Genomic DNA, 24,372 nt, shown 5'->3' with positions numbered 1-24,372 from the left:
AACAAAGTGTGCCTCTTGAGTGTAGTGGACAACCCTGGGGGGAAGGTGAGCTATGTGGGGTTTTAGAAGGCAGGTATAAAAGTTGTGGCAGTGCTGGGCAGGCTCCAGAAGATGTCTGAACTCTTGAACCAGTCAGATCCCTGCTGAGAAGGCTTTCCCTGGGTTCTCTGTATCATCAGTGAGAAAGGGACATACTATCAGACCTTGAGTCACATAGAACTGAGCTTTTCACCTGGGTGTTGCTCTTCAGTTATAGAGAGCAGTACTTCTAAAAGTAGATGCATGATGAAGCTAAGTCTTAGGGAACCGGTTGGAAAAATAAACACTTGTGGACTATTTTGGAATGTGTTATTTTTTTTCTTAAATAATTAGTACTGTTTAATTCTCCAGAAGTCTCTGTGGCCCTGTGTTCCAGCTGGTCTGGAAGCTTCTCTCAAAAAAAAGTTACAGTAATTTCACGATTATAAGCTGCACCATTTTGACTAAAATTTTGGTCCGAACCCAAAGTGCGACTTATAATCAGGTGTGGCTTATAATTGTGAAATTACTGTACTTTTACTGGCCTGTATTTTTTCAATTTTCCACAGTATCTTGCCCTTCTTTCTCTTTCATATAGTATAATTAAAAAAAAAAATACTCTCTTTGTAATTCAGCTTATGACATGTACATTTGTTACAGGAACATTTAAGACATTTTTAATCAAATGTCTTATTGTCTTCTGTTTTTTTTCAGACCAGAAATAGTTATATTTCTTTTCCCTACTTTGAAAACTTAAATAAGGAACATGTTTGTTAAGGTTTTATATAGATTTTGTAAATCTAATAAGCATGGTCAAGTTCTTATTTTAAAAACTGAGTAATCGAATAGAAGAGGTTTTCCAGAAATAATGAAAATATTTTAGGACACTTAATTTTAATTAGTCTTTCTATCTCTTTGCAGATGTATTTGTGAGGCCTTACATCAGAAGATTTCTGTTTTGGTCACTCACCAGTTGCAATATCTCCGTGCTGCAAATCAGATTCTAATTTTAAAGGATGTAAGTGATTTCAATGTCTATACTTATACTTTGTAATTATCCTTTTTAATCTAAGAAAGGGGGGAAAAAAAGGTCAGTTTTTAATTTTTAGCTTGTAAATGTATTTTCTGTCTACTTATGATTGCATATGATTTTTAAGTTTTACAGTTATGTATAAGTTGATTTTTCTTGGAATACCTTCCCTGAAAAATCTGCTTCTGAATTTTATCATGCGTATAAATAATCTTGAATTAATAATACTTATTTCTTCAACCATTTTGTCTGGTTTTGAAATAAAGTTTTAGCTTTCCTTTGGTTCAAATTTAATGTTCTGTGAGACTGTTAATATTTTGCTTTTGTTCTTGTTTCTTACACTTCTGTGTGAATTAAGAACTGTGTTAATTTTGCAACAAATCCATTTTTAAATTAAGGCTAGGGAATATTCTCAAATGCCTTTGAGAATGAAAATGCTGTACATCATGTACTACAGCTGGTTCCTTCACATCTTTGTTGTTCCAGATACTCAAAGGCAGAGGGGAAATGCAAGGACTGCAGTTGTGGCTTTTATCTCTGTGTTTTTTTAAGGCTGGGTAGTGAAATGTTTGAAATTACTTTTGATGCATCATGATGGTGCAAAAAAGGACAATGTCCTCCTTTTCCTTTCCATTCAGATTGCGTTGAAAGTTATGGTAGCTCTTGGGAAATGTGTGATAGAGCTGAAAGAAATGTGGACATGGTCAGTGTTGCTCCTTGTAAGGTTCTGTGAGGATCAGAAAATGGTGTTTACCCCTGGGGTGGAGCAATATAAAAAGAGTGATGGCGTGGTTTAAGAGATTGTCCTAAAGCTGCATGGCTTGGCTGTCTCCCACAGCTTCTCCAGGGAGCTGAATCTCCCCTGGCTGTAACTGGGGCTGTTCTCATCCTGTTTGTTTGTTGGCCCTGTTAGCTGCTACAAGGTGACTGGCCAGAGCCTAAAGAGCTTGTTTCTGCTCCTCTAACTGAGGAACTTCTAGAGGCTTTTGCTCAGTTACTGCAGTGGAATGTGTGCCCAGCAACTGCAGAACCCCAGAGGTAGCAAGGACATTTTCTTTATGGAAAGTGTACAATGAAGGTACTAAAACTTTATATTGATTGTAGGGTAAAATGGTTGGGAAAGGTACCTATGCAGAGTTCCTGAGATCTGGCATCGACTTTGCTTCCCTTTTGAAAAAAGATGAGGAAGTGGTAGAACAACAGTCAGTTCCAGGAACCCCCAACCTGAAGTCTGCCCGGAACCGAACCTTCTCGGAGTCCTCTGTCTTGTCCCAGGATTCGTCCATCCACTCACAGAAAGATGGAGCTGTGGAGCAACCACCTGTGAGTGCTCAGAGCATAGAAGTAGTTTTTAACTTAAATTTTAATACGGGCTTTCCCTGCAGCATTGGGATTTCAGGATTGCTGAATTGTATTATCAGGTGAGAGTTTGCCTGTGGAGGACCTGCCCAGCTGCGCTTGGCTGGCAGCTCACAGCTCAGCATGGTGCTGTTCAAACCCAGCAGAGTCAGTCTGTGCAGTTGAGCATCAGCTTTGCTGGCTGGTGGGAGCATTCCTTACACGTGTCTGGAGCCACCACACTGTGCTTCTTTCAGCCTGTCCTCTGACAGCAGTGCTTTGAAGGACCAGTCCCACTGTATTGGGTGGGTTCACTGTGTTTGTGCAGTGTTGAACTGAAATGAACACTTTCCCTGAAATCCTGAGCTCTGGGAAGTGCATATAGAAACCTTGGCGTTATGCAAAGTCTGTCTTTGCATGGCTGGCATCAACATACCCATAAACATATCCACATGATCTTGAGCTGACCCTGTGGGGGAAAACTTGGGACACTGCTGCCTTGTTCTCTCCAGCCCTTTTGTTGATGGAAACAGGAGGCATGTCCCTGGTGATTGTCACTTTTATTCTGTGGGTATACATTACTTCTGTTTCTTCTCTATGATGAAAAGCAGTGAGATTTAAAAAAAGAAAAAAAAAAGCTACGGACTTTTTAATATTTTATTTGAGGAATGGTTTTATGCTCCAAAGTAGTATACTTACATTATTAATGCCCCAATGGCATCTCCAGTCTTAAATTTGTGGAGATGTACCAAACTTCTTTGCAGCATTAAGACTGTTGGATGGGGGTGGGGAGAAGTGGGAATATGGAATGGCTGGAGAAGCAAAAGGCCAAGATAGGCTTCTCACCTGTTATGGTTGAGTAGGTCAGGTTTCTCTTTTCACATCTGTCACGTCTCTTGATTCTAGTGCTCTTATACAGCCATGTCTTGTGGCAACAAAATCAACTGTTACACGTCCGCTGAACTGACACTACTTTTTATATTGCATATACAGTAAAAGTTAAAAAACCCCAAACTTTATTTTATTAACTTGTATAGTTCTTTTTACCTTCTTTATGGCTGTATAATTTTTTCCTTCTCTGTTTTTCAATGTCCCCCATCCATTGTTTGCTTAGTATGACTTCCCATTTGTCATTTTACTTGTTTTCCCTATTAACAGATGCTTTGTTAGTATGTACAAGGAGATGATTAGAACTTTATGGGTAATTTGTAAGTCTTGGGTCTATGTTGGTGGATTTTGGTACATACTTGTAGAAGAGTATTTACTTTAAATGCTTTTCTGGAAGGGAAATGTTACCCACATTTGTATTCTGAAAACAGAATTTCCTAAGTGAAGGCCTTAATTTCTGGAGCTGTTATGAGTAAAGGTGGTATATAAGAAAAGAAGAACCTGGATAGTGGTCAGAGTAAATATTTCCAGTTATATATGAAGTTGTGTTATATTTGGTGATGCAATGCTAATAAAATCCTTGAAGTGTTGCTTTACAGAGTAAATTTTTCAGTATTAGTACACTGAGACTATTTTTTCTTTATATAGCTATAATTCAATATTTAAAGTTTTTATATGCATAATTTACTTTATCTCCTTGTTTAATTGTCTGGTAATTCTGAACCATGACTTTTAAATGGCTTAGTCTGAATCTGTTACTACAAGGTTGATGGGGTTTATTCTGTGGACTTTTTCTTTCAGGGTGAAAATGCACTGGCTGCAGTGCCAGAGGAGAGTCGCAGTGAGGGAAAAATAAACTTTAAACTTTACAGAAAATACTTCACTGCAGGAGCAAACTGCTTCGTGATTTTTATACTCTTAGTATTTAATATTTTGGCACAGGTAAGTTGTTGGAAGCCTCAAATAATATTGAATGTATTTTGGGTTTGTGAGGTTCCCCCACCCGCCCCTTTTCTTTTCAATATAGTGCATAGTTGTTGCTGCAATGTTTCATGTAAAATGTTTGGGTGCTCTTTAGTAATTTTGTAGTGTACCCAAGTGTCAGCATGCAATTTTTGGTACAGCATTGAGAGGTCTTGCACTGATCCTTATTTCAACAATTTTAATACCTCACTAAAATAATTATTTTGATGGCAACGTGGCACAAAAATTATAAGCCAATGTACTTGGTTTAGAGAGAGAAGAAATTCATAAGATGTATAAAAGCAGTGTTTAACAAACCTAAACAGTCAGAATGTTTCCAGTTGTGGAGGATAAAGACATTAAGTGGGTGTGGGAGGACAGAGTCTGACAGAAGTGTTCAAAGAGCAGCTCACCTGTTGGTAAGTGCAGATAATGTGAAAAGTTTAGATGGAGGGTCACTGTTTAGCAGAATGGGAAGTGAGGAAGAGCGTAGGCAAATATTTTGTGTGATGCAGACTGTAGCAGGTATGTAAAAGATTTTTTTAAAAGAGGAAAGTTATTTACAAACTTACTGAAAGCAATGGTGAGCTGAGGAAGCTGAGTGAAGATGCCTGATTGCCCCTTTCTCTGTTTCTTGCTGAGAAAACTCAAATGAATTTCATGCAAATGATTTTTCTTGGCTGTAAAAAAACAGTCTATGTATTTTAACATCTTACTTCTTGCTTGTCCTTGAATTGAATCTGTTGGAATAGCTGAGTGAGATCAAATCTCTGTAGTAGACTGCCTACAACTTCAAATTCACACGAACAGAAGTGTATTTTGAGATAATAACCCTGTTACATGTTTGTAGTCACCTCTTGTCACAGAAGGAAGGTGGCAGAAGGAGTTTTTCCCTCCCTTTCCTCTCTCATCCTCCTTCAACCCTGTTTCTGGTAATTATCTCCTGTAAACACAAATTTCTGGACTGGTAACATCAGAAAGTTTGTTAATCAAAAAGCATTTTGGAATATCTCTTGTAGCAAATTTAGGAACTGAGAAAATGAGTTCTTTAATGTTCAATTAACATACGTTAGGAAGAGCTACTGCATTTTATTTGCTAAAGTGTATTGCTTTCCTTTAGTTTGCTAACACGTAAGGTAATTTAAGGTAACTTCTTTCTTTGTAGAGCACCTTCTAATGTGCTTGGCAAATTGCTGCTGGTCTTGAAAGACTGGATGGCATACTTTTTCTGAATATGTGATGTTTTCCCAGAGAGCTTGAAAGAATAGCAAGGAAATTTAATTTTCTAATTTTTTATTTTTTTAATTTTGTAAGATGATTTTTGTATTTGCCTCTTTTGCTCAAGGTGGCCTATGTGCTCCAGGACTGGTGGCTTTCTTACTGGTAAGTTGATGATGATAGCTGGTTGGTTGCTTCTGCCTTTTCAGTCAAGTGCTGTTTGTTTAATTGAAAGGGAATGGAACCTGCTCTAGAGTAGTTCAGATCTTCCTCTGATTTCCACTTCTTTTGTGGGGGAAAAAATTAAACTTTATGCTAGACTGTAATTGCATCTATTCATGTTGTGATGCATGACAGCATCAATACATGAGATCTTTTGAAGTAAAGATTTCTACAGAGTTGACTCTAGAAACAGCTAAACACACTTATTTGATGATGGTTATCTTCTGTGTGCATTTCCACAGGGCAAATCACCAAGCAAATCTCACAACAAATGGATATAATGGAACATATAAGAGTGAACCTCTAGACCTTAACTTTTATTTGGGAATTTATGCAGGTAATTGCACATGTGTGTATGTGTGTGTCTTAAGAACTATTTATTATCTGATACAGAGTTTTGAGAGGTGCAAACTAATGTGTGGGGAAATGTGATTTCTAGCAGTTACTAGTTAACAGGTTAGAAGCCTGGTTCTTGCTTTCCAATTAAATAGATTGCAATAAATAATATAAAATTAATCTGGCAGAAGAAATAGGTCAAATGCAGAGTCTTTAATTGCTTTGCCTGGATTTTGGAAAGGGAATCAGGAATTGAGTATTCGAAAAGTCAGTCACATTAAGGTTGTGGTTATTGTCTATATGCTAGTAAGTCATTGAGCTAAATCTTCAGTCATTTTAGGGATGGCAAGAGGGATTAGAAATGGATCTTTGTTCTGTACTGTTCTAAAACTTGGCATAGCTACATTTCTTCTGAAGTGCCATAGCAAAAGAACAAGTTTTAAAAAGGCATCCTAGATGGGTATGCAAAGCAGGTTGTTAAAAAACATTTCAATATATTTCAATAGGTAGCATTATGCTTCTGAATATTCAGAAAAGGGCGTTGATCCTTGCATTCAGCCATCCAAACATCTTGAAAAACTGCTCTGAGATGTAGTAAAAATTGCCACAGAAAAATCATGTGCATGCTCTCAGATTCTGCTATTTAACACTCCTAGTGATGTATGGTTTTGTATGGCATGGTAATTTCTTCATGGAGATGTAAATGATCGGTGTGAGAAAACAGGTGGAATGCCAGAAGAATATGCATTGAATGCATTCAGAAACATCTCCATGGGTGAGAGAATAGGTGCAGGATTTTTTGTTTAGTTTGTTTTCTGGAATCCACGTGATATAAGTGGCTGACAGAAAACATTGTGTTTGGCCTGGAAAGCAGCAATTTAGAAGCCAGATAAACTTGGCTCTTATTTTCCCTGTGTAATGTCTTATTTCATGAACTGTTCCAGTGGACTGCACAGTATGATTAAATGTGGGAAATTTCACTTTCTTTGACCAGGTAACCTAAACCACATTAGTAAAAATTTTATCCTTCAAAGAATATGTTGCTCTAGATAGCAGAATAACAAAAGCTACTTTCATATTGAAGTGTTTAGATGACTTAGTGAGATATTTGCAATGGTTTAACTGACAACATTGACTTATCTACACAAAATTTTAAGTGAAGTTGATAAAGTTATGAAAAGGTAGTGTATTTTACATGAAATACATAATAATCCAACTTACCTTTTTTCTGTAATCTCTTAAGAAGTATAAAACAATTTAACATTTTTATTTCTGATTCTCAATGTTTGGAAAGACAAAGAAACCCCACTGTAGTAGTTCCTTCTTAGTCCTTGTTGCTTCTGTGAAACAAAGGCTTTGAAGAGTAAAATTGCTGTTAATAGGGAACACTGTTGTCCAGAACTGAGGTACCAATTCCTGACCTCTTCTATAAGACAGACGTACAAAGGGCCCTTGTCTCTCTCTTACTGAGGTTCTGAGCTCATGAACAGGGAGAGCAAAGAGATCAAATGAAGGACTTGGAAGCATGTTTTGTTTCTCCTTCTCCCCAGCCATTAGTCTGTTCAGGTGTTTTGTTCTGGGAAGGTCATACCAACAGCTTCCAAGCTGCTTCCAGTCCTGAGTAAAGTTTACAGCAGTGTGGGGTTCCCAGGATGTGGTCCTTCTCCTCGTGTTGCTCCCACAGACTGCTCTTTGGAATGGGCTGTGCCATTCCTGCCTCATGCCTCTCCTGCTCCCTTTTTGCATGACCCAGCTTTCCTGTTCAGGTATATGCAGGTACTCTTGGAAAAATTGTCTTCTCCTGGCCTGGAATACAGCAGCTGGGACAAGGCAAACAAACTTTCATTCCAACCACCATCTTTTTTCTTGAAAACAGCACTTGACAGAATGTGAGCAATAAACTGCAAGCAGACAAATGAAATAGTGCTGATACCTTTTTTTGCTCCCTGGGAGGATGCAGAAGGAAACAGGATGGGATAGCTTAACCATGTCACATAATTTAAAACCTCCCTCTTTCCCACTGTTACTATAACTGTTCCTGAATTATGTATGATTTTAACCTTAGAATAGGCAAGGTTTTCTGCTGATAGTTGGGGTCTAACTTCAGCATGTCCTCAAGACCTGAGGTAGCTATGCTGATTCTCAGAAGCAGATCTTGTGGTGCCTGGAAGCTCTGCTAAATGTAAGGTTTAGACCTTCAGTGTTCACCCTTATTGATAGGGAGTTTGGGCTGCCGCATTGGAGATTATGCACAGCAGGCAGAACATCAGCAATCTCACTATTTATTTCAGTTTTTGACTGGTAGCACCCTTGTCTTGTATGCAGAGTAGTGCCCAGAAGAGAGACAAAGAGTCCACAGACCAGCTCTATAGAAGGACTGTTTCATGTGGCATAAGGAATGCAAGGTGTGACAGACACGTGATTTAAATGATTTGGTGTGTTTTACAAGAGGAAGAATGGCATAAATGCTTTGGGCTGATTGGGAGTAACTCAAGGTTGTCTCTTAGTAGCCATGTATATACTGCTTGTTTAATATCTGCTGGCAAGTGTTGAATCTTCACAGAGACCTCTCTGCAAGCCACAATTATACATGGCACTATGAAATGAATCTTTTAGTAATGCTGTTATGCCAAAAGTTGTAATACACATTTATCTCATGGATTAACAACCATTTCCTACATTTCTAGAAGTACCAATTCTTTCAAACAGAAAAAGAGAAATTGATTAAATTGATTCTGTGATAGTAACTGAAGCTAGTGACAAATGTATCTGTGTTCTGCACTCAGTCTGAGTCCCCCCAGGCTTAAGTTTGGATACTTGCTGTATACTGAAGTCCAGAGAATTTGGTTTTAGAGCAGTGTTATTTTTAACTTTTTGTCCTTCTGAAAGAACCATATCTTTTTGGAGGCTCTATTCATGCTTGTTTTGTTTTTGTTTTTTTTTTTCATTTCAGGTTTAACAGTGGCTACAATACTATTTGGCATAATAAGAAGTCTTCTGGTGTTTCAAGTTCTTGTCAGTTCTGGTCAGAATTTGCACAACAGAATGTTTCAATCCATTTTGAAAGCTCCTGTCTTGTTTTTTGACAGAAATCCTATTGGTAAGTTTATTAGTAAAAAAAACCAAAACCCTGAATATTTAATGTATCTCCTTGATTGCACAAATTGTACCATTTCTGGGCAGTTACAATTTGATGGTATTTTTGCACTTTGGTTGGGTTTTTTTGCTTCTTTTACTTAGACTCTCTAAATCTAAATTTTTACTAAAATGCTTTAAATTTAACAGTGTAGTCCTTTTCAATTTCAAACTCAGATTGCTTGTTGATGATTCATTTTACTGTCTTTAAATGCAACTCACAGAGCATTGAATTAGCTGTAGCTTTGGTGTTGTACATTGACCTGTACTTGCACTGCTGTTCTGGTGCAGTTTCACAGGGTGTCTCCTGTATGCTGAATGTGTATGAATGCATTTTGTAAAACTGTGATCCAGATCCTTGTGTTCTTCAAAAGAAAGGAGAGAGAAGCTGGAGCGAAGTGAAGAGAGTGGAGAAGTGGGTGGTACTGATTGACTAGCCAAAGGTTTCTCTTTTACATGAGAAACAGAAACCTGATGGCGTTCACTCCCTTGGATAAAAATGGGCGTGGGCTTGTTCTCATAGCATCAGGAGGCATTTAATTGTAAGGATATATAGGGATGGCTTTATTGTTTCAGAGAAAGTAGTAATATTTTCAGGAAATAAAAACTCACGTGGAAAAAAGGTTCGTACTCACGTTATGATGAATGAAACGTGTACAATTTAATTGAAAAAAAACCCCTAGAACTGCAGAACTTTAGGGCTGTGTTACATGGCCTGCTGGTACTGTGAGTGTGTGGAAATGTAAATTCAAGGCCACTGCAAAGGATTAGAAGGGAAAGTCAGGGAATGGGTTAGTGGTGAACTAGTGAGAAGCACATGCATGAGAAGAAATCCTAGTGCTGATGTGTCAGAGATTTTCCTCCTCTCTCATGTATGTGTGCAGCAAAACAATAACTTTACTTTTGAGGGAATACATAATGCTCTTGTAAGAAAGCCCATAAATCTGGCTCATAAAAACAAAGAACTAGAGAGAAAACATCAGCAACAATGTAGAGTAACACCAGTTTGCTTTGTAAGGCTGTGAAACTGAAATTAGCAGTGCATTGCAAAACTGACATTCATAAAACCTGCCTGTTACTGGTATTCACATGCTGTTGTGACTTAGGTATGTGTTTCTAGTAATCAACAGATATTTTGTAATAGAACATTAACTTCAGGATGCATGTAGTTCTTTCCCTTCATCTTTCTTTTGGTCAGGGTGGCATGCAAAAGTACTGCTGTTCTGATTTCAGCATTATTTGAAAAAGGAAAAAAAAGAAAAGATGACACATGAGACAATGTTCTTGTTCAGAATTGCAGTGTTTAGCAGTTCTGAAATCTATTTGTAGTATCTGTTGATTTACATGGGTTTTTTACTGTTTATTTGTCTTTTAGAACTTCACATGCTATTTCTTGCATTGAGGTGGGATTTATTTTTTCCTTATTTTTTTAATATGCCTATGAAAGACATACAAAAGAAATTGAAATTATTAAATGTGCTTTTTTTTTTAGGGTTGTGATTGTAGTAACTGAGCCAAACTATTAGTTATCATATCCCATATTAGCAAAGCTAATATTGCAATGTCAGATCTGTCATTTAAGCATCCAACATATTGCCAGTATTAGTGTGAGGTCTCTAAGACCTCAGCAGAAGCAATTGCTGAAGTGAATTTTGCTGTTTTATTTATCAAAAAATAATCAGTAATTAAAAAATGCCACGGCTCGTATTTTGAACACATGGTGATCTGTGTTCCAGAAAGGAAGGGAACTTAAATAAATAGACACCCCAAGCTCTTGGTAGTTCTTACTGGGGAAGCAGAGTAACGAGGAGCATCAGGGAATCAACATTAGGAAATGGAAATGCGTGGTGAATCATGACATGTCTGTCAGCTCCCAACAGATCCAATCAGTCTTGGTGAATAAATGAAATTACTTATTTCTAAAAAAATTATGCTTTGTGAATCAGTTTAGGCATGAGCCCAAGATATCTCTTTACAGATTGCATTAGCAATATATGTGTAGGGAGGGGAAGGTTGTAATGGGAATAGTAACTAACATTTTACCCAGATGATAGAAGAATGTCAATGTATTTTTGGAACCTGGATTATATAGCTGAGAGAGAAAAGGAATAAAAGGACCCCTCTCCTTCCCAGCCAGTCTCCCTTCCCAGCCAAAAGTATTTTTATGTACATGTATTTCACCTTTCTCTAGTTTGGCATAGGTCTAAAGATAGTTAAACATTACTGCATATTTTGCATTGGAAGAACCTTATTAATAAATGTCTGTCTCTTTCTTTCTTAAGTGTTTAGCCTAACCCTCCTGAGCTGATAATCCTAAGTGACCAAAGTGCATTGTCTTACCCAGCATTCAGAAGAAATTGCTATTTATTTATGACTGAAGTTCAAATATATCAGCTGTATATCAGGTATCTCTACTGCATCACTTACACAGCTACAGTGAAAGCTTGATGGATAGTTGAAGTGTCAGTATTTTGGGTTTTATCACATCTTGCTTGTCTGCATTTGTTCACAAAACTTATTTTTTTAAGTGTAGAATTTGGCTTTCTGGAAACTTCTTTTACTTTTCTACCCATATCCCAGTAAGGGAATGCCGTAAATGTCAGAGTATCTGTAAAGTAGGAAGATGTGGACGTTTTCTATTTCATAGTGAATGCTTTATATATTGCTCTTCACATGTCACTTGCAGGAATAAAAAGGGGATGATTTCTGTGCACGTCTAGCACAAGAGGGCAGCATGATCTGTTTTATCCCAGCCGAGCATTACAGCGGCTTCTTAGAAGGATAACAAAATTCATCTGTTATGTTTTTGGAGATGATATTTGAGGAGTGAATTTTCAACCTCTCCGCTGAGAAAAAGTAATGTGGTTCCATTCAGTTGTCTTCATTATCTGCAAGAATAGTATTTTCTCCTGATCTTTCACACAATAAGCTTTTCAACTTCATGTAGTGCTCAGTCCAGGAACTTTTTTCATTTTGGAAATAGCGGCCAAAAAGTCAGATAACCCTCTAGAGTCAGAAGAGTCCCAGCAGGGAGACCTTCTTCAGCCATTACTCCTTTTAATTTCTTTCTCAAAATGTTTGCAACATTTCAAAGCAAATTTGCTATAAAGCTAGGGGAAAGGGACCTGGACTTCAGCAGCAAAGACTTGATTTGGGACTTGCCTCTTTTGAAATTAGTTTCTTATTGAATAGTTCAGAGGATCCTACTTCTGACAATCTCGAGGATTTGATTCAAGATTACTTGCTTAGCTAGTAAATGAATTGTTCTTTTCTGGGATTTAGGGACAGAGATTAGAGAAGTGATGCTAATGTGTAACTGTGTCATTTTCAGTTATGGTAGTTTTAGTGTAAATTCAGTGTAATTTTGAATTGCATTGAGTTTAAGAAGCTGAAACCTACTGCTGCTCTGCTGATGGGTGCTGTAAGAAGGAATGGATGATATGCATTAATTTGTTCAGATAAAATAGAAATTTCTTCCCCTTCTAAAGAATCTGTCTGAAATTTAAATTGAACCAGAATCACTACCCAAGTGCAACTTTTCTTCCCCCCACATTGTATCATCCTAAACTCTTGGTTCTGACATTTATAGGAGGAAAGAAATATTTTGGCAGACTTTACAGCATTTCTGGCCTTCTTAGAAATGGGAAACACTGAATTGTATGATGGTTGTCCTTGACCTGTTAAATTAACAGATTTTTTTTTCCCTCCTCAAATGTTTTGTAGAAGCATTAAATAAACATTGATCCCTTTGGGTACTTACCTAGACTTTGGATTTTACCAGGTTATAGAGAGAAATACTAGTTTTTGGTTTTGGCAGCCAGAAATGACATGCTGAACTGATAGCTAATAGCAGCACATGAAAGCAAACTCCAAATATAAAAAGATTAAAATGTGAAAGAAAGCTGTTGTTATAATGAAGAGTTTGTTTTTCTTTAAGGCATAAGGATTTTAATTATGGTGTTCATAAATCAAGTGCTGAAATGCTTATAATGTGACAGAGAAAGTTTCTTTATAGGATTAAGAGCATGTTCATCAATGCACAAATGACTATCTGCATTTTATCTGACAGAAGTGTCAAATGGGCAATGTTGTTAAAGTGTTTCAACCATATAATATTTGCAACGAATATGGTATTTCAGCAGTCTGAAAATTACAATGCTGATAATGAGGTTGTTAAATTATACTTTATCAGATGGATAGTGAAACTGCTCTAGTTAGTGTACATTAATGTATGCTTGTTCACACAAGTGAATCTGCTGAACAAGTAGCATGTTTAAACAAGAAATACTGGTCTTAAACTGTGTGATTTACAGTAGGTGGTGTTTTGGCATATCATGCAGTTAACAAGGCAAAGCTTCATGTTAAGATACTTCGTTTGTAGTCTCATTCGTCCCTGGTATAAATATTCAGCAGCAATGCCAGGAAATGTATTGTACTCCTATTTGACTCAATCACTCAATTGCTTTCTTCTTTTTTCTTTTTTGGAAACAAGGTCTGTCCTATCTTTCTGATGCAGTTTTCAGATATATCCTTGTGGTCAAGATGAATTCTGCAAGGTTGTGAAAAACTGTACCAGCTCTTTTGACAGCCTTCATGTTCTCTTAAGCTAATACAAAAAAATACATTGTCCTTAAAGCAGCAGAGGCTTTGTTTTTGAGTCTCTGTGCCAAGCTCTAAAGCGCATTCACATGTGCACAGGTTTGTTAGTTTATGTTGAAAAGAAGTCCCTATAGGACAGCCTTTTGTTGTAAAATAAAAACACAGATTCTCTCTTCCGTGTTGGTAATCACTTGCATTTGTTGTTATTAAGATGGCAACACAATAGGTTCCATCAATCATCATGATCCTTAACAACCACACAACGTTGTAAATATTATGTTTGGGTGTTTGAGTGGAACAGCTCGTCACTGAAGTAGGTGTGGTAATTAAAACCTGTTAGGTTGCTACATGTGTTAAAGAAGAAACCCTTTAATGTTTTTTTCATATAACAATGGCGATATGTACTTTAAATCTTATCAGGGTGTGATTATTAAATGATATTTTATGGGAGTTGCTCATTTACTGTTAGTATTATCATGGCTCTGTTAAGAGTTTAAATAGTCTTATGCTTCCTATGTGTTTTATCACCATTATGATTCTGTCAAGAGCCTTACAAAGTTGATTGCCATAGGAGTAGTCTTTAAAGTCAGTAAATGGCATTCTGGAGTTATGTTTACATTTATTATCTATTAGGATAACTCGATTCAACTCTGTCCCGTTCTTTTCTGCAATAGTAATTGAATGAAACTTGGCCATAAACTGATGAGACAAGCCCATTACATTTTCAGTTCACCGAGTCAGAGCTCACCCCATTTATGCCTAATATGGGAGATAAAATTAAGAGCTTTACAGAAAAGCTGTTTGTAGGAGGGGATGAGACTTCATTTGATAGGGAAATAGCGTGAAGCTTGTACTGACAGCCACTTCCAAGTGCAGCCGCCTCCTTCCCCGGCACAAGATTCCGTGTCCTTTCGTAGGGATTTTCTATCTTCTTCACATTAAGATCCCCTGGTGGGGAAAACAGCCTGCTGTGAAACTCATTTCTGACCATATGCTGACCTGCCCAGATACTGCAAAGTCTAGTGTTTTCATTTACTGGAGCAGCTACAGAGAGAACTGCTCTCACCCCATCTCAACCGAGCAAAAAGGAGGCACGGAATGTTGAGCAAGACAGGGAAGCCTAATTAAAAATACCGGCTTTAGAAGACTGCACAGAAGCTGTTCTGAGACATCCCATTCCTGCAAGTGTAGCTGGAAAATAAAAATGAAATTTTGTTTTAGGCTTGCATAGATGGCATGCTGTTTTGGGGAGATTTGTGGCACTGAGGAACTAAATGTTGGTTGGAGACACTTGAAATCAGAGGGAGAGACTGCTGTAATATTGGTGGAAAACTGCAAGGGGCTTAAAAACAGGGCCCAACTGAGGTGATGCAGCTACAAATAAGCTTTTAGAGATAATCCAAAATGGAGGATTTGTTTTGATAATAACTGTTTAAAAGATGTATTTTTTTTTTACCATTTTTAATCTGTTTATAAATTGTGGAATGCTGCTATGACTGCTGTGGATAGTGGAGGTGCTGCGTGGATGGAATGTCCTCTCTTGCTGTTTATGAATGCCTGTTTTGGATGGGAAATGAACATCTCTGAGAAATGAGGAAAAACTTAGCAAAACTCACTTCATTCAACCTTGGAACAGGGCATAAGCATTTGGAGAAGAGTTGGGCAGGGATGCTGGATAGCCAAGGTGATGAGAGTATGTGTATGGAATATGGGAAAGGCAGTCCAGCTCTTCTCCCTCTCTGGTTCAGTGTGAGCCTTGAGCATGTGCCTCCCGCACCCTGGGGAGTGCCAGCCATGCACATCAGGCTCTTGGCTCTCCTGGGCTCTTGGCTGTGCCATAACCTTCCACTGCTGTCCCTTCGGGCACACGGGCACAGTTAGACCACTGGGGTGTCTGCAGGAAAACCAGCCCCCTTTGATGGGGTGTTCTGGGGTTTTTTTGTTTAATCTGAGTAGCTGGAAATTAAAATGAAACAAGCACTATCACAGTGAAAACTCATTTCATTGGCACTGTTCTGCTTTATACTGCACAGAATTCTTAGTCCCAGATGATCCAAGGTAATCTGCACTGCAGCATCTGGGTGAATTAATTAGTTGAGGTTTTTCTTTTCTTTTATTTTCTTCTTTTTTTTTTCCTCTTTTTTTTTTTTTCTTTTTTTTCAGATTGCCAGCATCTTGCAGATTATGCAACAAGTGAAGATTAGTTTGTGCCTGTGGTGATCTTGTAGAGTGTTTGGAAACAAAAGGCACTTCTTGATCCAAAATTAAAATTTTAATGTAGAAAAGAATGGCTGTTGTATGTGAATCTGCCTGTTTTGGCAATCCAGACTAAAGCTTGAAGAATAGAAATAACAGCAGAAACAGAGATACTGAATCAAACTTGACTTCAGTGTGTTGTTCAGTTTAAAAAATAGAAACTTGAAGTTACTTACAGGTAATACAATACAGTATTGCTTGCTGTCTTCCACCTGTCTTCTCCAGATATTTTTTTTCCTTCATTGAAACTGTAATGAAGTTTGTCTGGAGCTTTTTGTTATGTGTTCACGTGAACCTCCTTCATGTTTTGATTTTTTTATGTCATTTTATGGAAGATAATGTTGCATTTGGAGAGGGCAACATTATTACAAACTGTATATATTGATAGCTAAGAGATCTTTTCAAAGTATTCTAAAATAGCATCAAGCATATGCAGAACATTTTGTTTGGTTGTTTGTTTTATTAGTTACTGGACAATAACCCTGTAATAAGGGTGGTAGTATGTAATGGACATTAATTACTGCTTGTGGCTGTACTGACCTTGAGGCAGGTAGCTTGAAACTGGAATCTGCACGTTCATTTTTGTTTGGGGTTTGTTTTAATGTTCATTTAAATTTGGGCTCTTGCTGAACATTTTCCTAGGTAATTCTTATTTGCATACTTAGTTGCCATAACTTTTGATTCTGGCTTGGGCAGAATATTTAGTTGTGGTGGTCCCAAAGGGAGGCTGTAGCATGAGGAGTTTTCTGAAATGTCTGAATAGGCTGGGACTGCCTTAGCTATTAGTCACCTAATGCTGGGTAGGAAGTTGTATTCACAGAGCTGGCAGGCAAAGCAAGCTGCTGTATGGCAGAAAGGTGGCAGAGTCCTCATTCTCAGCTGTTTGGTTCAGAGTAAAGTGCCTTTTGTGCTCAGGAGGTGGTTTTGATTTTGTGTTTGTCTTTGTACTGTTCCAAATGACTTGCAAATGACTTTTGACCTGTTTGTCTTCTAGTTGTAGAATTCCCTCATCCTTCCTTATTTACCAGTTAAAAGAAGAGCATAAAGGTCACTAATATTTCTCCAATTTGAGCTTTTATCATGTGGTACTTCAGCAACATTTATGACATTTGAAAATTCAAAGGCAGTTTAGAGTTCAGCTTTTCATATGGTCATGGGTTTTCTGTCCACTGACATGGTTCTGGTTAGTTTTCATCTACTGTGTGCTGAATTAATCCTCTCCTTTTTGTGTCCAGGAGTGCAACTTTTCCTGCCCTCTTTCAAGCGTAAGTCTTCACTAGCTTGAGTTAGTGTTGGAGCAGAGGGTGCAGAATAATCTGAAATGCTTGGAGATCTGAGGTTGGAACTTGGACATTCTTGCTAGCAATTATAAGGAATAATAGATGGAAGAGAAATGGTCTAACTCTTCCTCAGTTTTCTTTTTATCAAATGTGATGAGATTTCTCTGTGTGTGTGGCAAACATCTTTTTTCTCAATGAAGTTACTGTCTCTTTAATATGTAAATGATGCAGTGCAGAATATTGCTAATTCATGTGTAGGCAAGAAAAAACATTTTGCTTTGTGGTAAACTTCCCCTTCATTGGGAATACATGTTTCTTTGTCCCTGTGTGTATTTATTTCTCAGCAAAATATCATGTTCATGAGTTAGAATGTTCACAACCCAAAATAAATAGTTTAGTCTACATTTTAGGCAAAAGTCCTATATCTGTTCTTAAGATGTCATAATTAGTCTCTCATACAGGAATACTGTTCTTGCCCCATCCTTTCTAGGACATGCCAGGAGGACAGTAACTGATTAGATGCCAGGGGCATTTTCTCAGTGTTGGGTTTTTCCCCACTCTCTCCTTTTCAATGTGTATATTCAAAGCTGTAAATATACACTATCTTGTTCCTCTCTTCTTCTTGAGCATTTTTTCTTTGTTTGTTTGGATTTTTTTTTTAGAATCTGTCATGCTGATCTTTAGAGAAGAGGTGGTGTCTGTCTTCACTTAGAGAGTTAAGTCCCTGTGCTTAAGGATGGGTGTCTAGGATGTGGAAAGTGCCACTTAGATTTAAGAGAAAGAAATGAACCATATTTTTATTTTGTGTATATATATATATACATATATGTATATATATATATAGCCTCATATGCTTTCCTTGAGATTGGTATAGTAATTCTTTCCTTTCTCCCTTCATTAATTCCCCAGTCTCCTTTTAGAAGAACAGTTCTCCTCTCTCCTGTCTCAGCAATTAGCCAAAAGTAAAAAATTATATTTAGCTTTCCAGAATATTCCTGGTATTTCCTGACTAACAAATGTAGAAGTGATTTAAGGAAGAGTTGGTAGTTCTTACCTTTAGTCAACTAATGTCCTTTATCATTGGAGAAAAAAAATAAATTGCTGGGTGCTCCTTTGAGACAAAAGATGCCTGCAGAAACCACTGCAAATTTAACGCCTTAGAACTGTGAAATATAGATGGTTTTAGCTTTAGAAGTGTCATCTCTTTTTAGTTATAAACTCACAATATAGAGAGAATTTTTTTTCATCAGTATTTTCAACAGAAAACTAGTTATGCTAGACTTATTCTAATATTAAGAAATCTTATCTAAGGAGTGCTTGCAAAATAAAGCCAAATTTGAGAGAAAAAGTGCCTTGAGGTTTTTATAAAGCTGACAAGTTTTAATATTCCAAATACATAGTGACAATGATCTTTTTTCATAATTAAGCTACAAGTATGATTTAATATGGAATTCAAAGCCATTCACTGAATGCTGCTTATATTTAAACCCCCAAAAATCCCCAAGAGAAAAACTGGAAAAAACAATCCCAACATATTTTTTTTAATTCAGATAAGAAAAAATAAACTCTGCTGCACCTCAATTTAATAACCAGTGTTGCTCAGCTACTACCAAAGGCTTAAGGATAGTGTTTAGAAGTGATTGTTCAGAAATAAGTGTTTCTCTAAGATTATGAGAGCTTATACAGATGATTTTGTTCACCTGCTGAGTGTTCAAGAGTGGAAATGTCCAATCTGACGCTTTCCAGAAGTGTTTGTTTGCTTGAAAAAATAGAAACATTCCTGTGGAAAAATAGGATTTAATTAATTTTTGTCCCATCTTAGCCACATACTAAAGCAATGTTATTATGTACTTTTAATAGAGACACAAATGTTTAGTGGAATGCAAAATCCCAGGTTTCTGAAATGATCTGAGATGTTTTTCAGCTTAAAATGTAATGCTGTGAGCACTGCTTAATTTGTTAATACCTTCCTGCTCTGCCTCTGTTGTTCGTACTTCTCATGAGATGCAAGATGTTAAAATGCTTGTTGACTACTTGCTATTAATTTTAAAATGGGCATGAAAGTGTTTTGAATAGAAATCTTACATATTGTTCAATTAAATGGGCAGAAAGAGAACAAGTTAGTACAACTGAAAGTACATTTAGATTAGATGTTAAGAAAAAATTCCTTGCAGTGAGGGTAGTGAGGCACAGGTTGTGTAGACAAGCCTGTCGTTGCCTTATCCTTGGAAGTGTTCAAGCCACATTGTATGGGGCTCTGAGCAATCTGCTCCTGTGGAAGGTGTCACTGCCCACTGAAGGGGGATTGGAGCTAGGTGGTCTTTAAGGTGCCTTCCAACCCAGGCACCATTCTATGTTTCTTTGATTTTATGGGTCCTGGAAAAACAGAAGGATACATGGCATTCTTTGACTCCCTGAGGAGAAGATGCAAAAATACTCTTCCAGCTAGTGACCTGCAGCACTTTGGTAGCTTTGGGTGGTATCTGAATCGCTACAAAGTAAATGTGATGAAAAGAGAATTTCGGCATGGAAGAAGGCGGCTTTACAGACCTTTCATACCTCTCAGATTTGATGGAAAGCAGAGATTTATACTTACACTTTCATCTCACCTTTAAAGGGGTGGTGGTTCTTTGTAATGGAACTTGACCAGCAGGATGGACAGAGAGTGCTGTTGGTGCAAGAGGAAGTGTGTTGTGTGTAACATTTACTTCTTAGACCAACTTTTCCTCTTGCTGTATGCCTTTATGCTGTGATACCAAGGCAACTCAGAGAGGAAACAGAGAAAGGAAGGCAGTTATTTTAATTAGTGCACTTTATCCTCAAAGGCTTGTCGATCTAATTCGGTCTTCTGATTTTCTGTTGATTCTTCCAAATGCTTCAGACTTAGTCAGACAAAGGCCTTTTTTTTCACAATTGTCAAATTTCATTGAATCTCGAGTCTTGGTGATAGAGCTTAATTGTCAGCAAAATAAGTCTTGGTTTCTGTAAATTGTTTGATCCTCAATTGGTTTAGAAGTGACAATGTACTTCCATTTACAAGGTTTAGATACTGTTTTCATATGGCATGGAGCAAAGTTGGACCAACCAAAAACATTATTTCAGTTGTTTTCTGTCAGGAAGGCTTAGACAAAGAGCTTAGTCTCAGATCCTTTAAAGTTCAAGCATCTGCCACTAGGGGCAAAAATTATTTTCCTGTAGGCATTCGTCTTTTATTGTAGATTTACTGTGCTGCTTCACTTGGTTGATAATCTAATTTAAACCTCAGAGATGATTCATACCTCCTCAAGGGGATTCACTGCTGGTTTAAATTGTCTGATGTCAGAACTTTTCAGTTCTTCTAGGATCTCTTTTCTGAGCATAATGGTCCTTTGGGTGTTTAAATGCACTGAGGAGGAAAGAATGTAAGCCATGCAAGTGGTAACACTTGAGAGATACCGTTGTACTACATACTTCATATTTATTTTCAAATTAATTTGGATTTCTAGTTCAGGTAATTTGTGATGTCTTGATTTAATTTGTTTCCTAATCATGCCAAGTGGTCTATTGTGGACAAACTTCTTCAGGTACGAGTGTGGTACCTGTTGAAGTGAAGAACTTTCTGGAAGGTGGAATACACCATGAGCACATGCTAGACACTTTTGTTTCATAAGCCCAGCATTTTATATACAGTAAATCCACAAATACAAGCCGCATGGAGTATAAGCCGCATATCCGGTGTGTTGGCAACATTGATGTCTTTGTCAATAAATAAGCCGCACCCGGAATATTAGCCGCACTTTAGTTCGCTGAACTTTCACAAAGTCGTCATTTAGTAACACAATTGCGGGATCGCCGGGGCTTACTGGCTTACTGCTGACCTCGGAAACATTGTTTCCAAGTGAAAAAAGACACACCCTTTATTTACAAGCCGAAAAAGACAGGAACAATAGTGTGGTCATTTTGCGAGCATTCCCAATGGATCCGCGTTGCCTTTAAACAGCCGCTCAGCCATGCGGGCGGGCAGCTGAGCTCCGAGCGGAGCCACATCTCAGTGCTGGCACAGGAGCGGCCGCTCTACCCCTCGCAGCCCTGCGGGGCGAGCGGCCGCTCTAGCCCTCTCCCTGCGAGCCGATCTCCCGCTTCATCCCTCTCCCTGCAGGCTGAGTGGCTCCCCCAGCCCTCTCCCTGCGAGCCCAGCCAGCCCCGCAGCCGCACGAGACTGAAAACACTTTAAAAAGTACAGAGAAATATCACACACTTTTATCGAACTGCCGAGGTAACTCGCCGAGGTAACTCACCCCAATAACAACCCCCGCCCCTCAGTAACACCGCCATTCACAGGCAGGCAATAAGCTGTTCTCTGATTGGTTCATCGTCAGAACAACGGGAAACCATGGATTTCAAACTGGTTCGGCTCGGGACTGGACTGGTATGATACTAGGTAAGGGCAGATATCACATTTTTGTTCATAAATTAGCCGCACCCAAATATTAGCCGCACTTCCGGGTTTCCACCAAAATTTTTGTCTAATTGCTGCGGCTTGTATTCGTGAAATTACTGTACCTGCAATATCACAGTTTTCCAGAAAAACACTGGATTATGAAAGTTTCCAAAACCTTGATGTCAAGAGGCATTTTCAACTTCCATTCTCAAAAACCCAAAAGAAACAAAGAAACAATCCCCCAATTGTCCAGAAGGTCCTGAAAGGTTTTAGAGTGATCCAAAGACTTAAACTTGTTTGTGACCCCTTCCTGTAGGTATGACCACTGTACAGTTGACCACTCAGAACTTTAGGAGTTGAGTGTTCATATTAGGAATGCGAACTGCTGTTTGAGGACTTCTTCTCTAGAATCAGGCAAGGACAAAACAGACATTCAGAAAATTAAAAGGTGTTGTAAACACCATTCAGCAGTGATGAAAAGTTTATTGGATGCTTTTCTTATGCATTCTAAAGTGAAGCTGCATTTTGAAAACTATGAGAGCCAACATCAGTTCACCAAATATTCTAATTAAATAAACTACTATGCTAAGTTGTTACTAATTAATACTCTGTAATTTTAATAGTGGTTGGTTTATTAACACAATTTTGCCTTTTGTAGTTTTTTTGCTTGGAGGTATAGTTTTGTTTCATGTTTTAATGATGTATCCGCAGATTGATCCAGAATCAAGTTCTGGGCTCATGCTATTTTGGGAAGAGGGAGACAAAAACACAAGTTATTATTTCTGTCATTTGTTTTTTCATTATTATATATGTATTTTTCCATTTTGTTCACACTTTATCAGAAATGTGGTGTCTTCTTCAATGCAGAAGAATGGCAAAGCTGCTGTTTTGAAAGAACTTTTCCCAAAATGCCTGGGGTCAGATTATGATCAGTGATTAGTTGCAACATTTTTAATGCATATTATAAAATATAACTTGTGCTTCAGGTCCATGAGAAGATTTAATAGTGGTTTATGTATTGGAGATGGATACTTGAGTGATAGGTATTTTTGTCATAGTCTTTACATGGCTCCGCTAGTTGTGCTGTTTGTTACAGTCCTGGAAGTTTGTTTCCTCTTCATGTGTCTGGCAGAAAAGCTGGTGGTTTAAAAAAGCAACTAAACCAAATTGTGATGAAAAGGAGTGTCAGGAAAACAAAAAATCAATGCGTAAGTAAGTGAACTGTTAAAATCCAATGACAGACATGTTTTGAAGGAAGAAAGAAAACTTAGTGGTAATTCCCTTACCTGAAATCTTAATTGGCCTTGTGAAATCTTAAGACCCTGTGTGAGTGAAATTAAGCAAACTAATCAGAGTATACTCTAAAGACTAATGAGACGTAACCATCTGTTTCCCCTGCAGTTCTGTAGTTAGCAGAGTGAAATATGCTCCTGTAAGAGCAGTTTAAAGCAAGAAGTAACTAAAATCCTCTGAATTGTTTTCTAAAGACATCTCTTTCAATAGATGTAAGTCTTCCCTTGTCTCTCAGAGTATACCTTGTGAATAGTCTGTATGTGTCCAGTGCCTGTGGTTATGCAGGATGTCTGGATACACTTTGTCATCTTCATTCAGGTGACACTGGCTTTTTGACTTCCACAGTTCTAGTTTGGTAACTATTTCAGGACCTGATCTCTCCCTTGCTGTATTTTCCCTGTTTTTCACTGTAAAACACCCTTTCTCTTGCCTTTAGAGCTCACATGTTATTCCCCTATCTGACACTTTTTGTCACTCTGCATTTCCAAAACATCAGTACAGGCACTTTTCTGGTTGTAAGTGTTGCAATCATCTTGTGTTCACCTTCTCTTCTCAGTTGCTTTGTCCCCAGCTCTTCCACACTTCCTAGCTTGTGTCTTGCTGTGTTGGGCTTTGTGCCTTGGATGGTATGACGTTTGTACCTAGAGCTTGTGCCATACCATGATGGAGAATGGAAGAACCAATGTTAAAGGGAGAGAAAGAAGGCAAAATGGGGAGTGGATAGGCACTGAATGAAGCTGTGGATGAAGGAGAGGACACATGCAAGCAGAGCAAAAATTCAAGTCAATATGTACACAAAGCTCTTTCAATATCCAAACACCCCAGGTTTGGTGAGGTCTGTGACTGTGACCGCCAGCTTGTCTCTTGACAATTCTGTCTTGCAGCTGCTCCCCAGGGCCAGATGGAGGAAAGACCTTTTCTTAATCTTACTGCCCCAATATACTGTGAGGGAGTCTAGCAGGAATTGTGGAGAGGAGTATCACTTGGTTTGTGTGTTAGCCTTCTCCCCATGCAAAGCTTTTACTCTTTCTGCACTTGGTAAATGGAGCAGTTGTCACTTCCAAGGTTTTTAACTCCCTCCCTCATAATTTTGCTTGTTTGTCTTTCGTGCTTACATCTTTGTAACTTCCTGCTCACTGTGCACTAAAGTTCATCCACAAGCTGGCACTTTTTCATCTTAAAATCATCTCTCAAGATGCACCAGTAGGTAGCATTGTAACTGCAGTACACTGACAGCAGTTAGACATATGGGTAGGGAAAACTGATTAATTCCATGACCCCTTTGTGTCCCTGTACTTCAAAACACATCTTGTCCTGCAACTTTCTGTTCCAGCTTACTGCTCCATCTTTCCCTAGCTTGTTATTCCTTCTGTAGT

At 38.1% G+C, this 24,372-nt stretch overlaps 1 protein-coding gene across 2 annotated transcripts in view; it reads left to right on the top strand.

Annotated features, from left to right (window-relative positions):
* The window catches only part of ABCC4 (ATP binding cassette subfamily C member 4), a 143,840-nt gene that overhangs the window by 44,098 nt on the left and 75,370 nt on the right, over positions 1-24,372 (top strand). For both annotated transcript variants that reach the window (XR_004417085.1, XM_033052429.1), the window contains exons 14-19: positions 940-1,036; positions 2,153-2,371; positions 4,076-4,216; positions 5,583-5,620; positions 5,920-6,014; positions 8,967-9,113. Coding sequence is in view for 1 of the 2 variants with exons in the window: in XM_033052429.1 (XP_032908320.1) it covers positions 940-1,036; positions 2,153-2,371; positions 4,076-4,216; positions 5,583-5,620; positions 5,920-6,014; positions 8,967-9,113 (737 nt within the window). In the remaining variant the exon portion in view is untranslated. The remainder of the gene's footprint in view (positions 1-939; positions 1,037-2,152; positions 2,372-4,075; positions 4,217-5,582; positions 5,621-5,919; positions 6,015-8,966; positions 9,114-24,372) is intronic.

This window comes from Catharus ustulatus, chromosome 2 (genome assembly GCF_009819885.2).
Source record: "Catharus ustulatus isolate bCatUst1 chromosome 2, bCatUst1.pri.v2, whole genome shotgun sequence".
NCBI classification, from domain to species: domain Eukaryota; kingdom Metazoa; phylum Chordata; class Aves; order Passeriformes; family Turdidae; genus Catharus; species Catharus ustulatus.
This window is presented reverse-complemented; position numbering and strand designations above follow the sequence as displayed.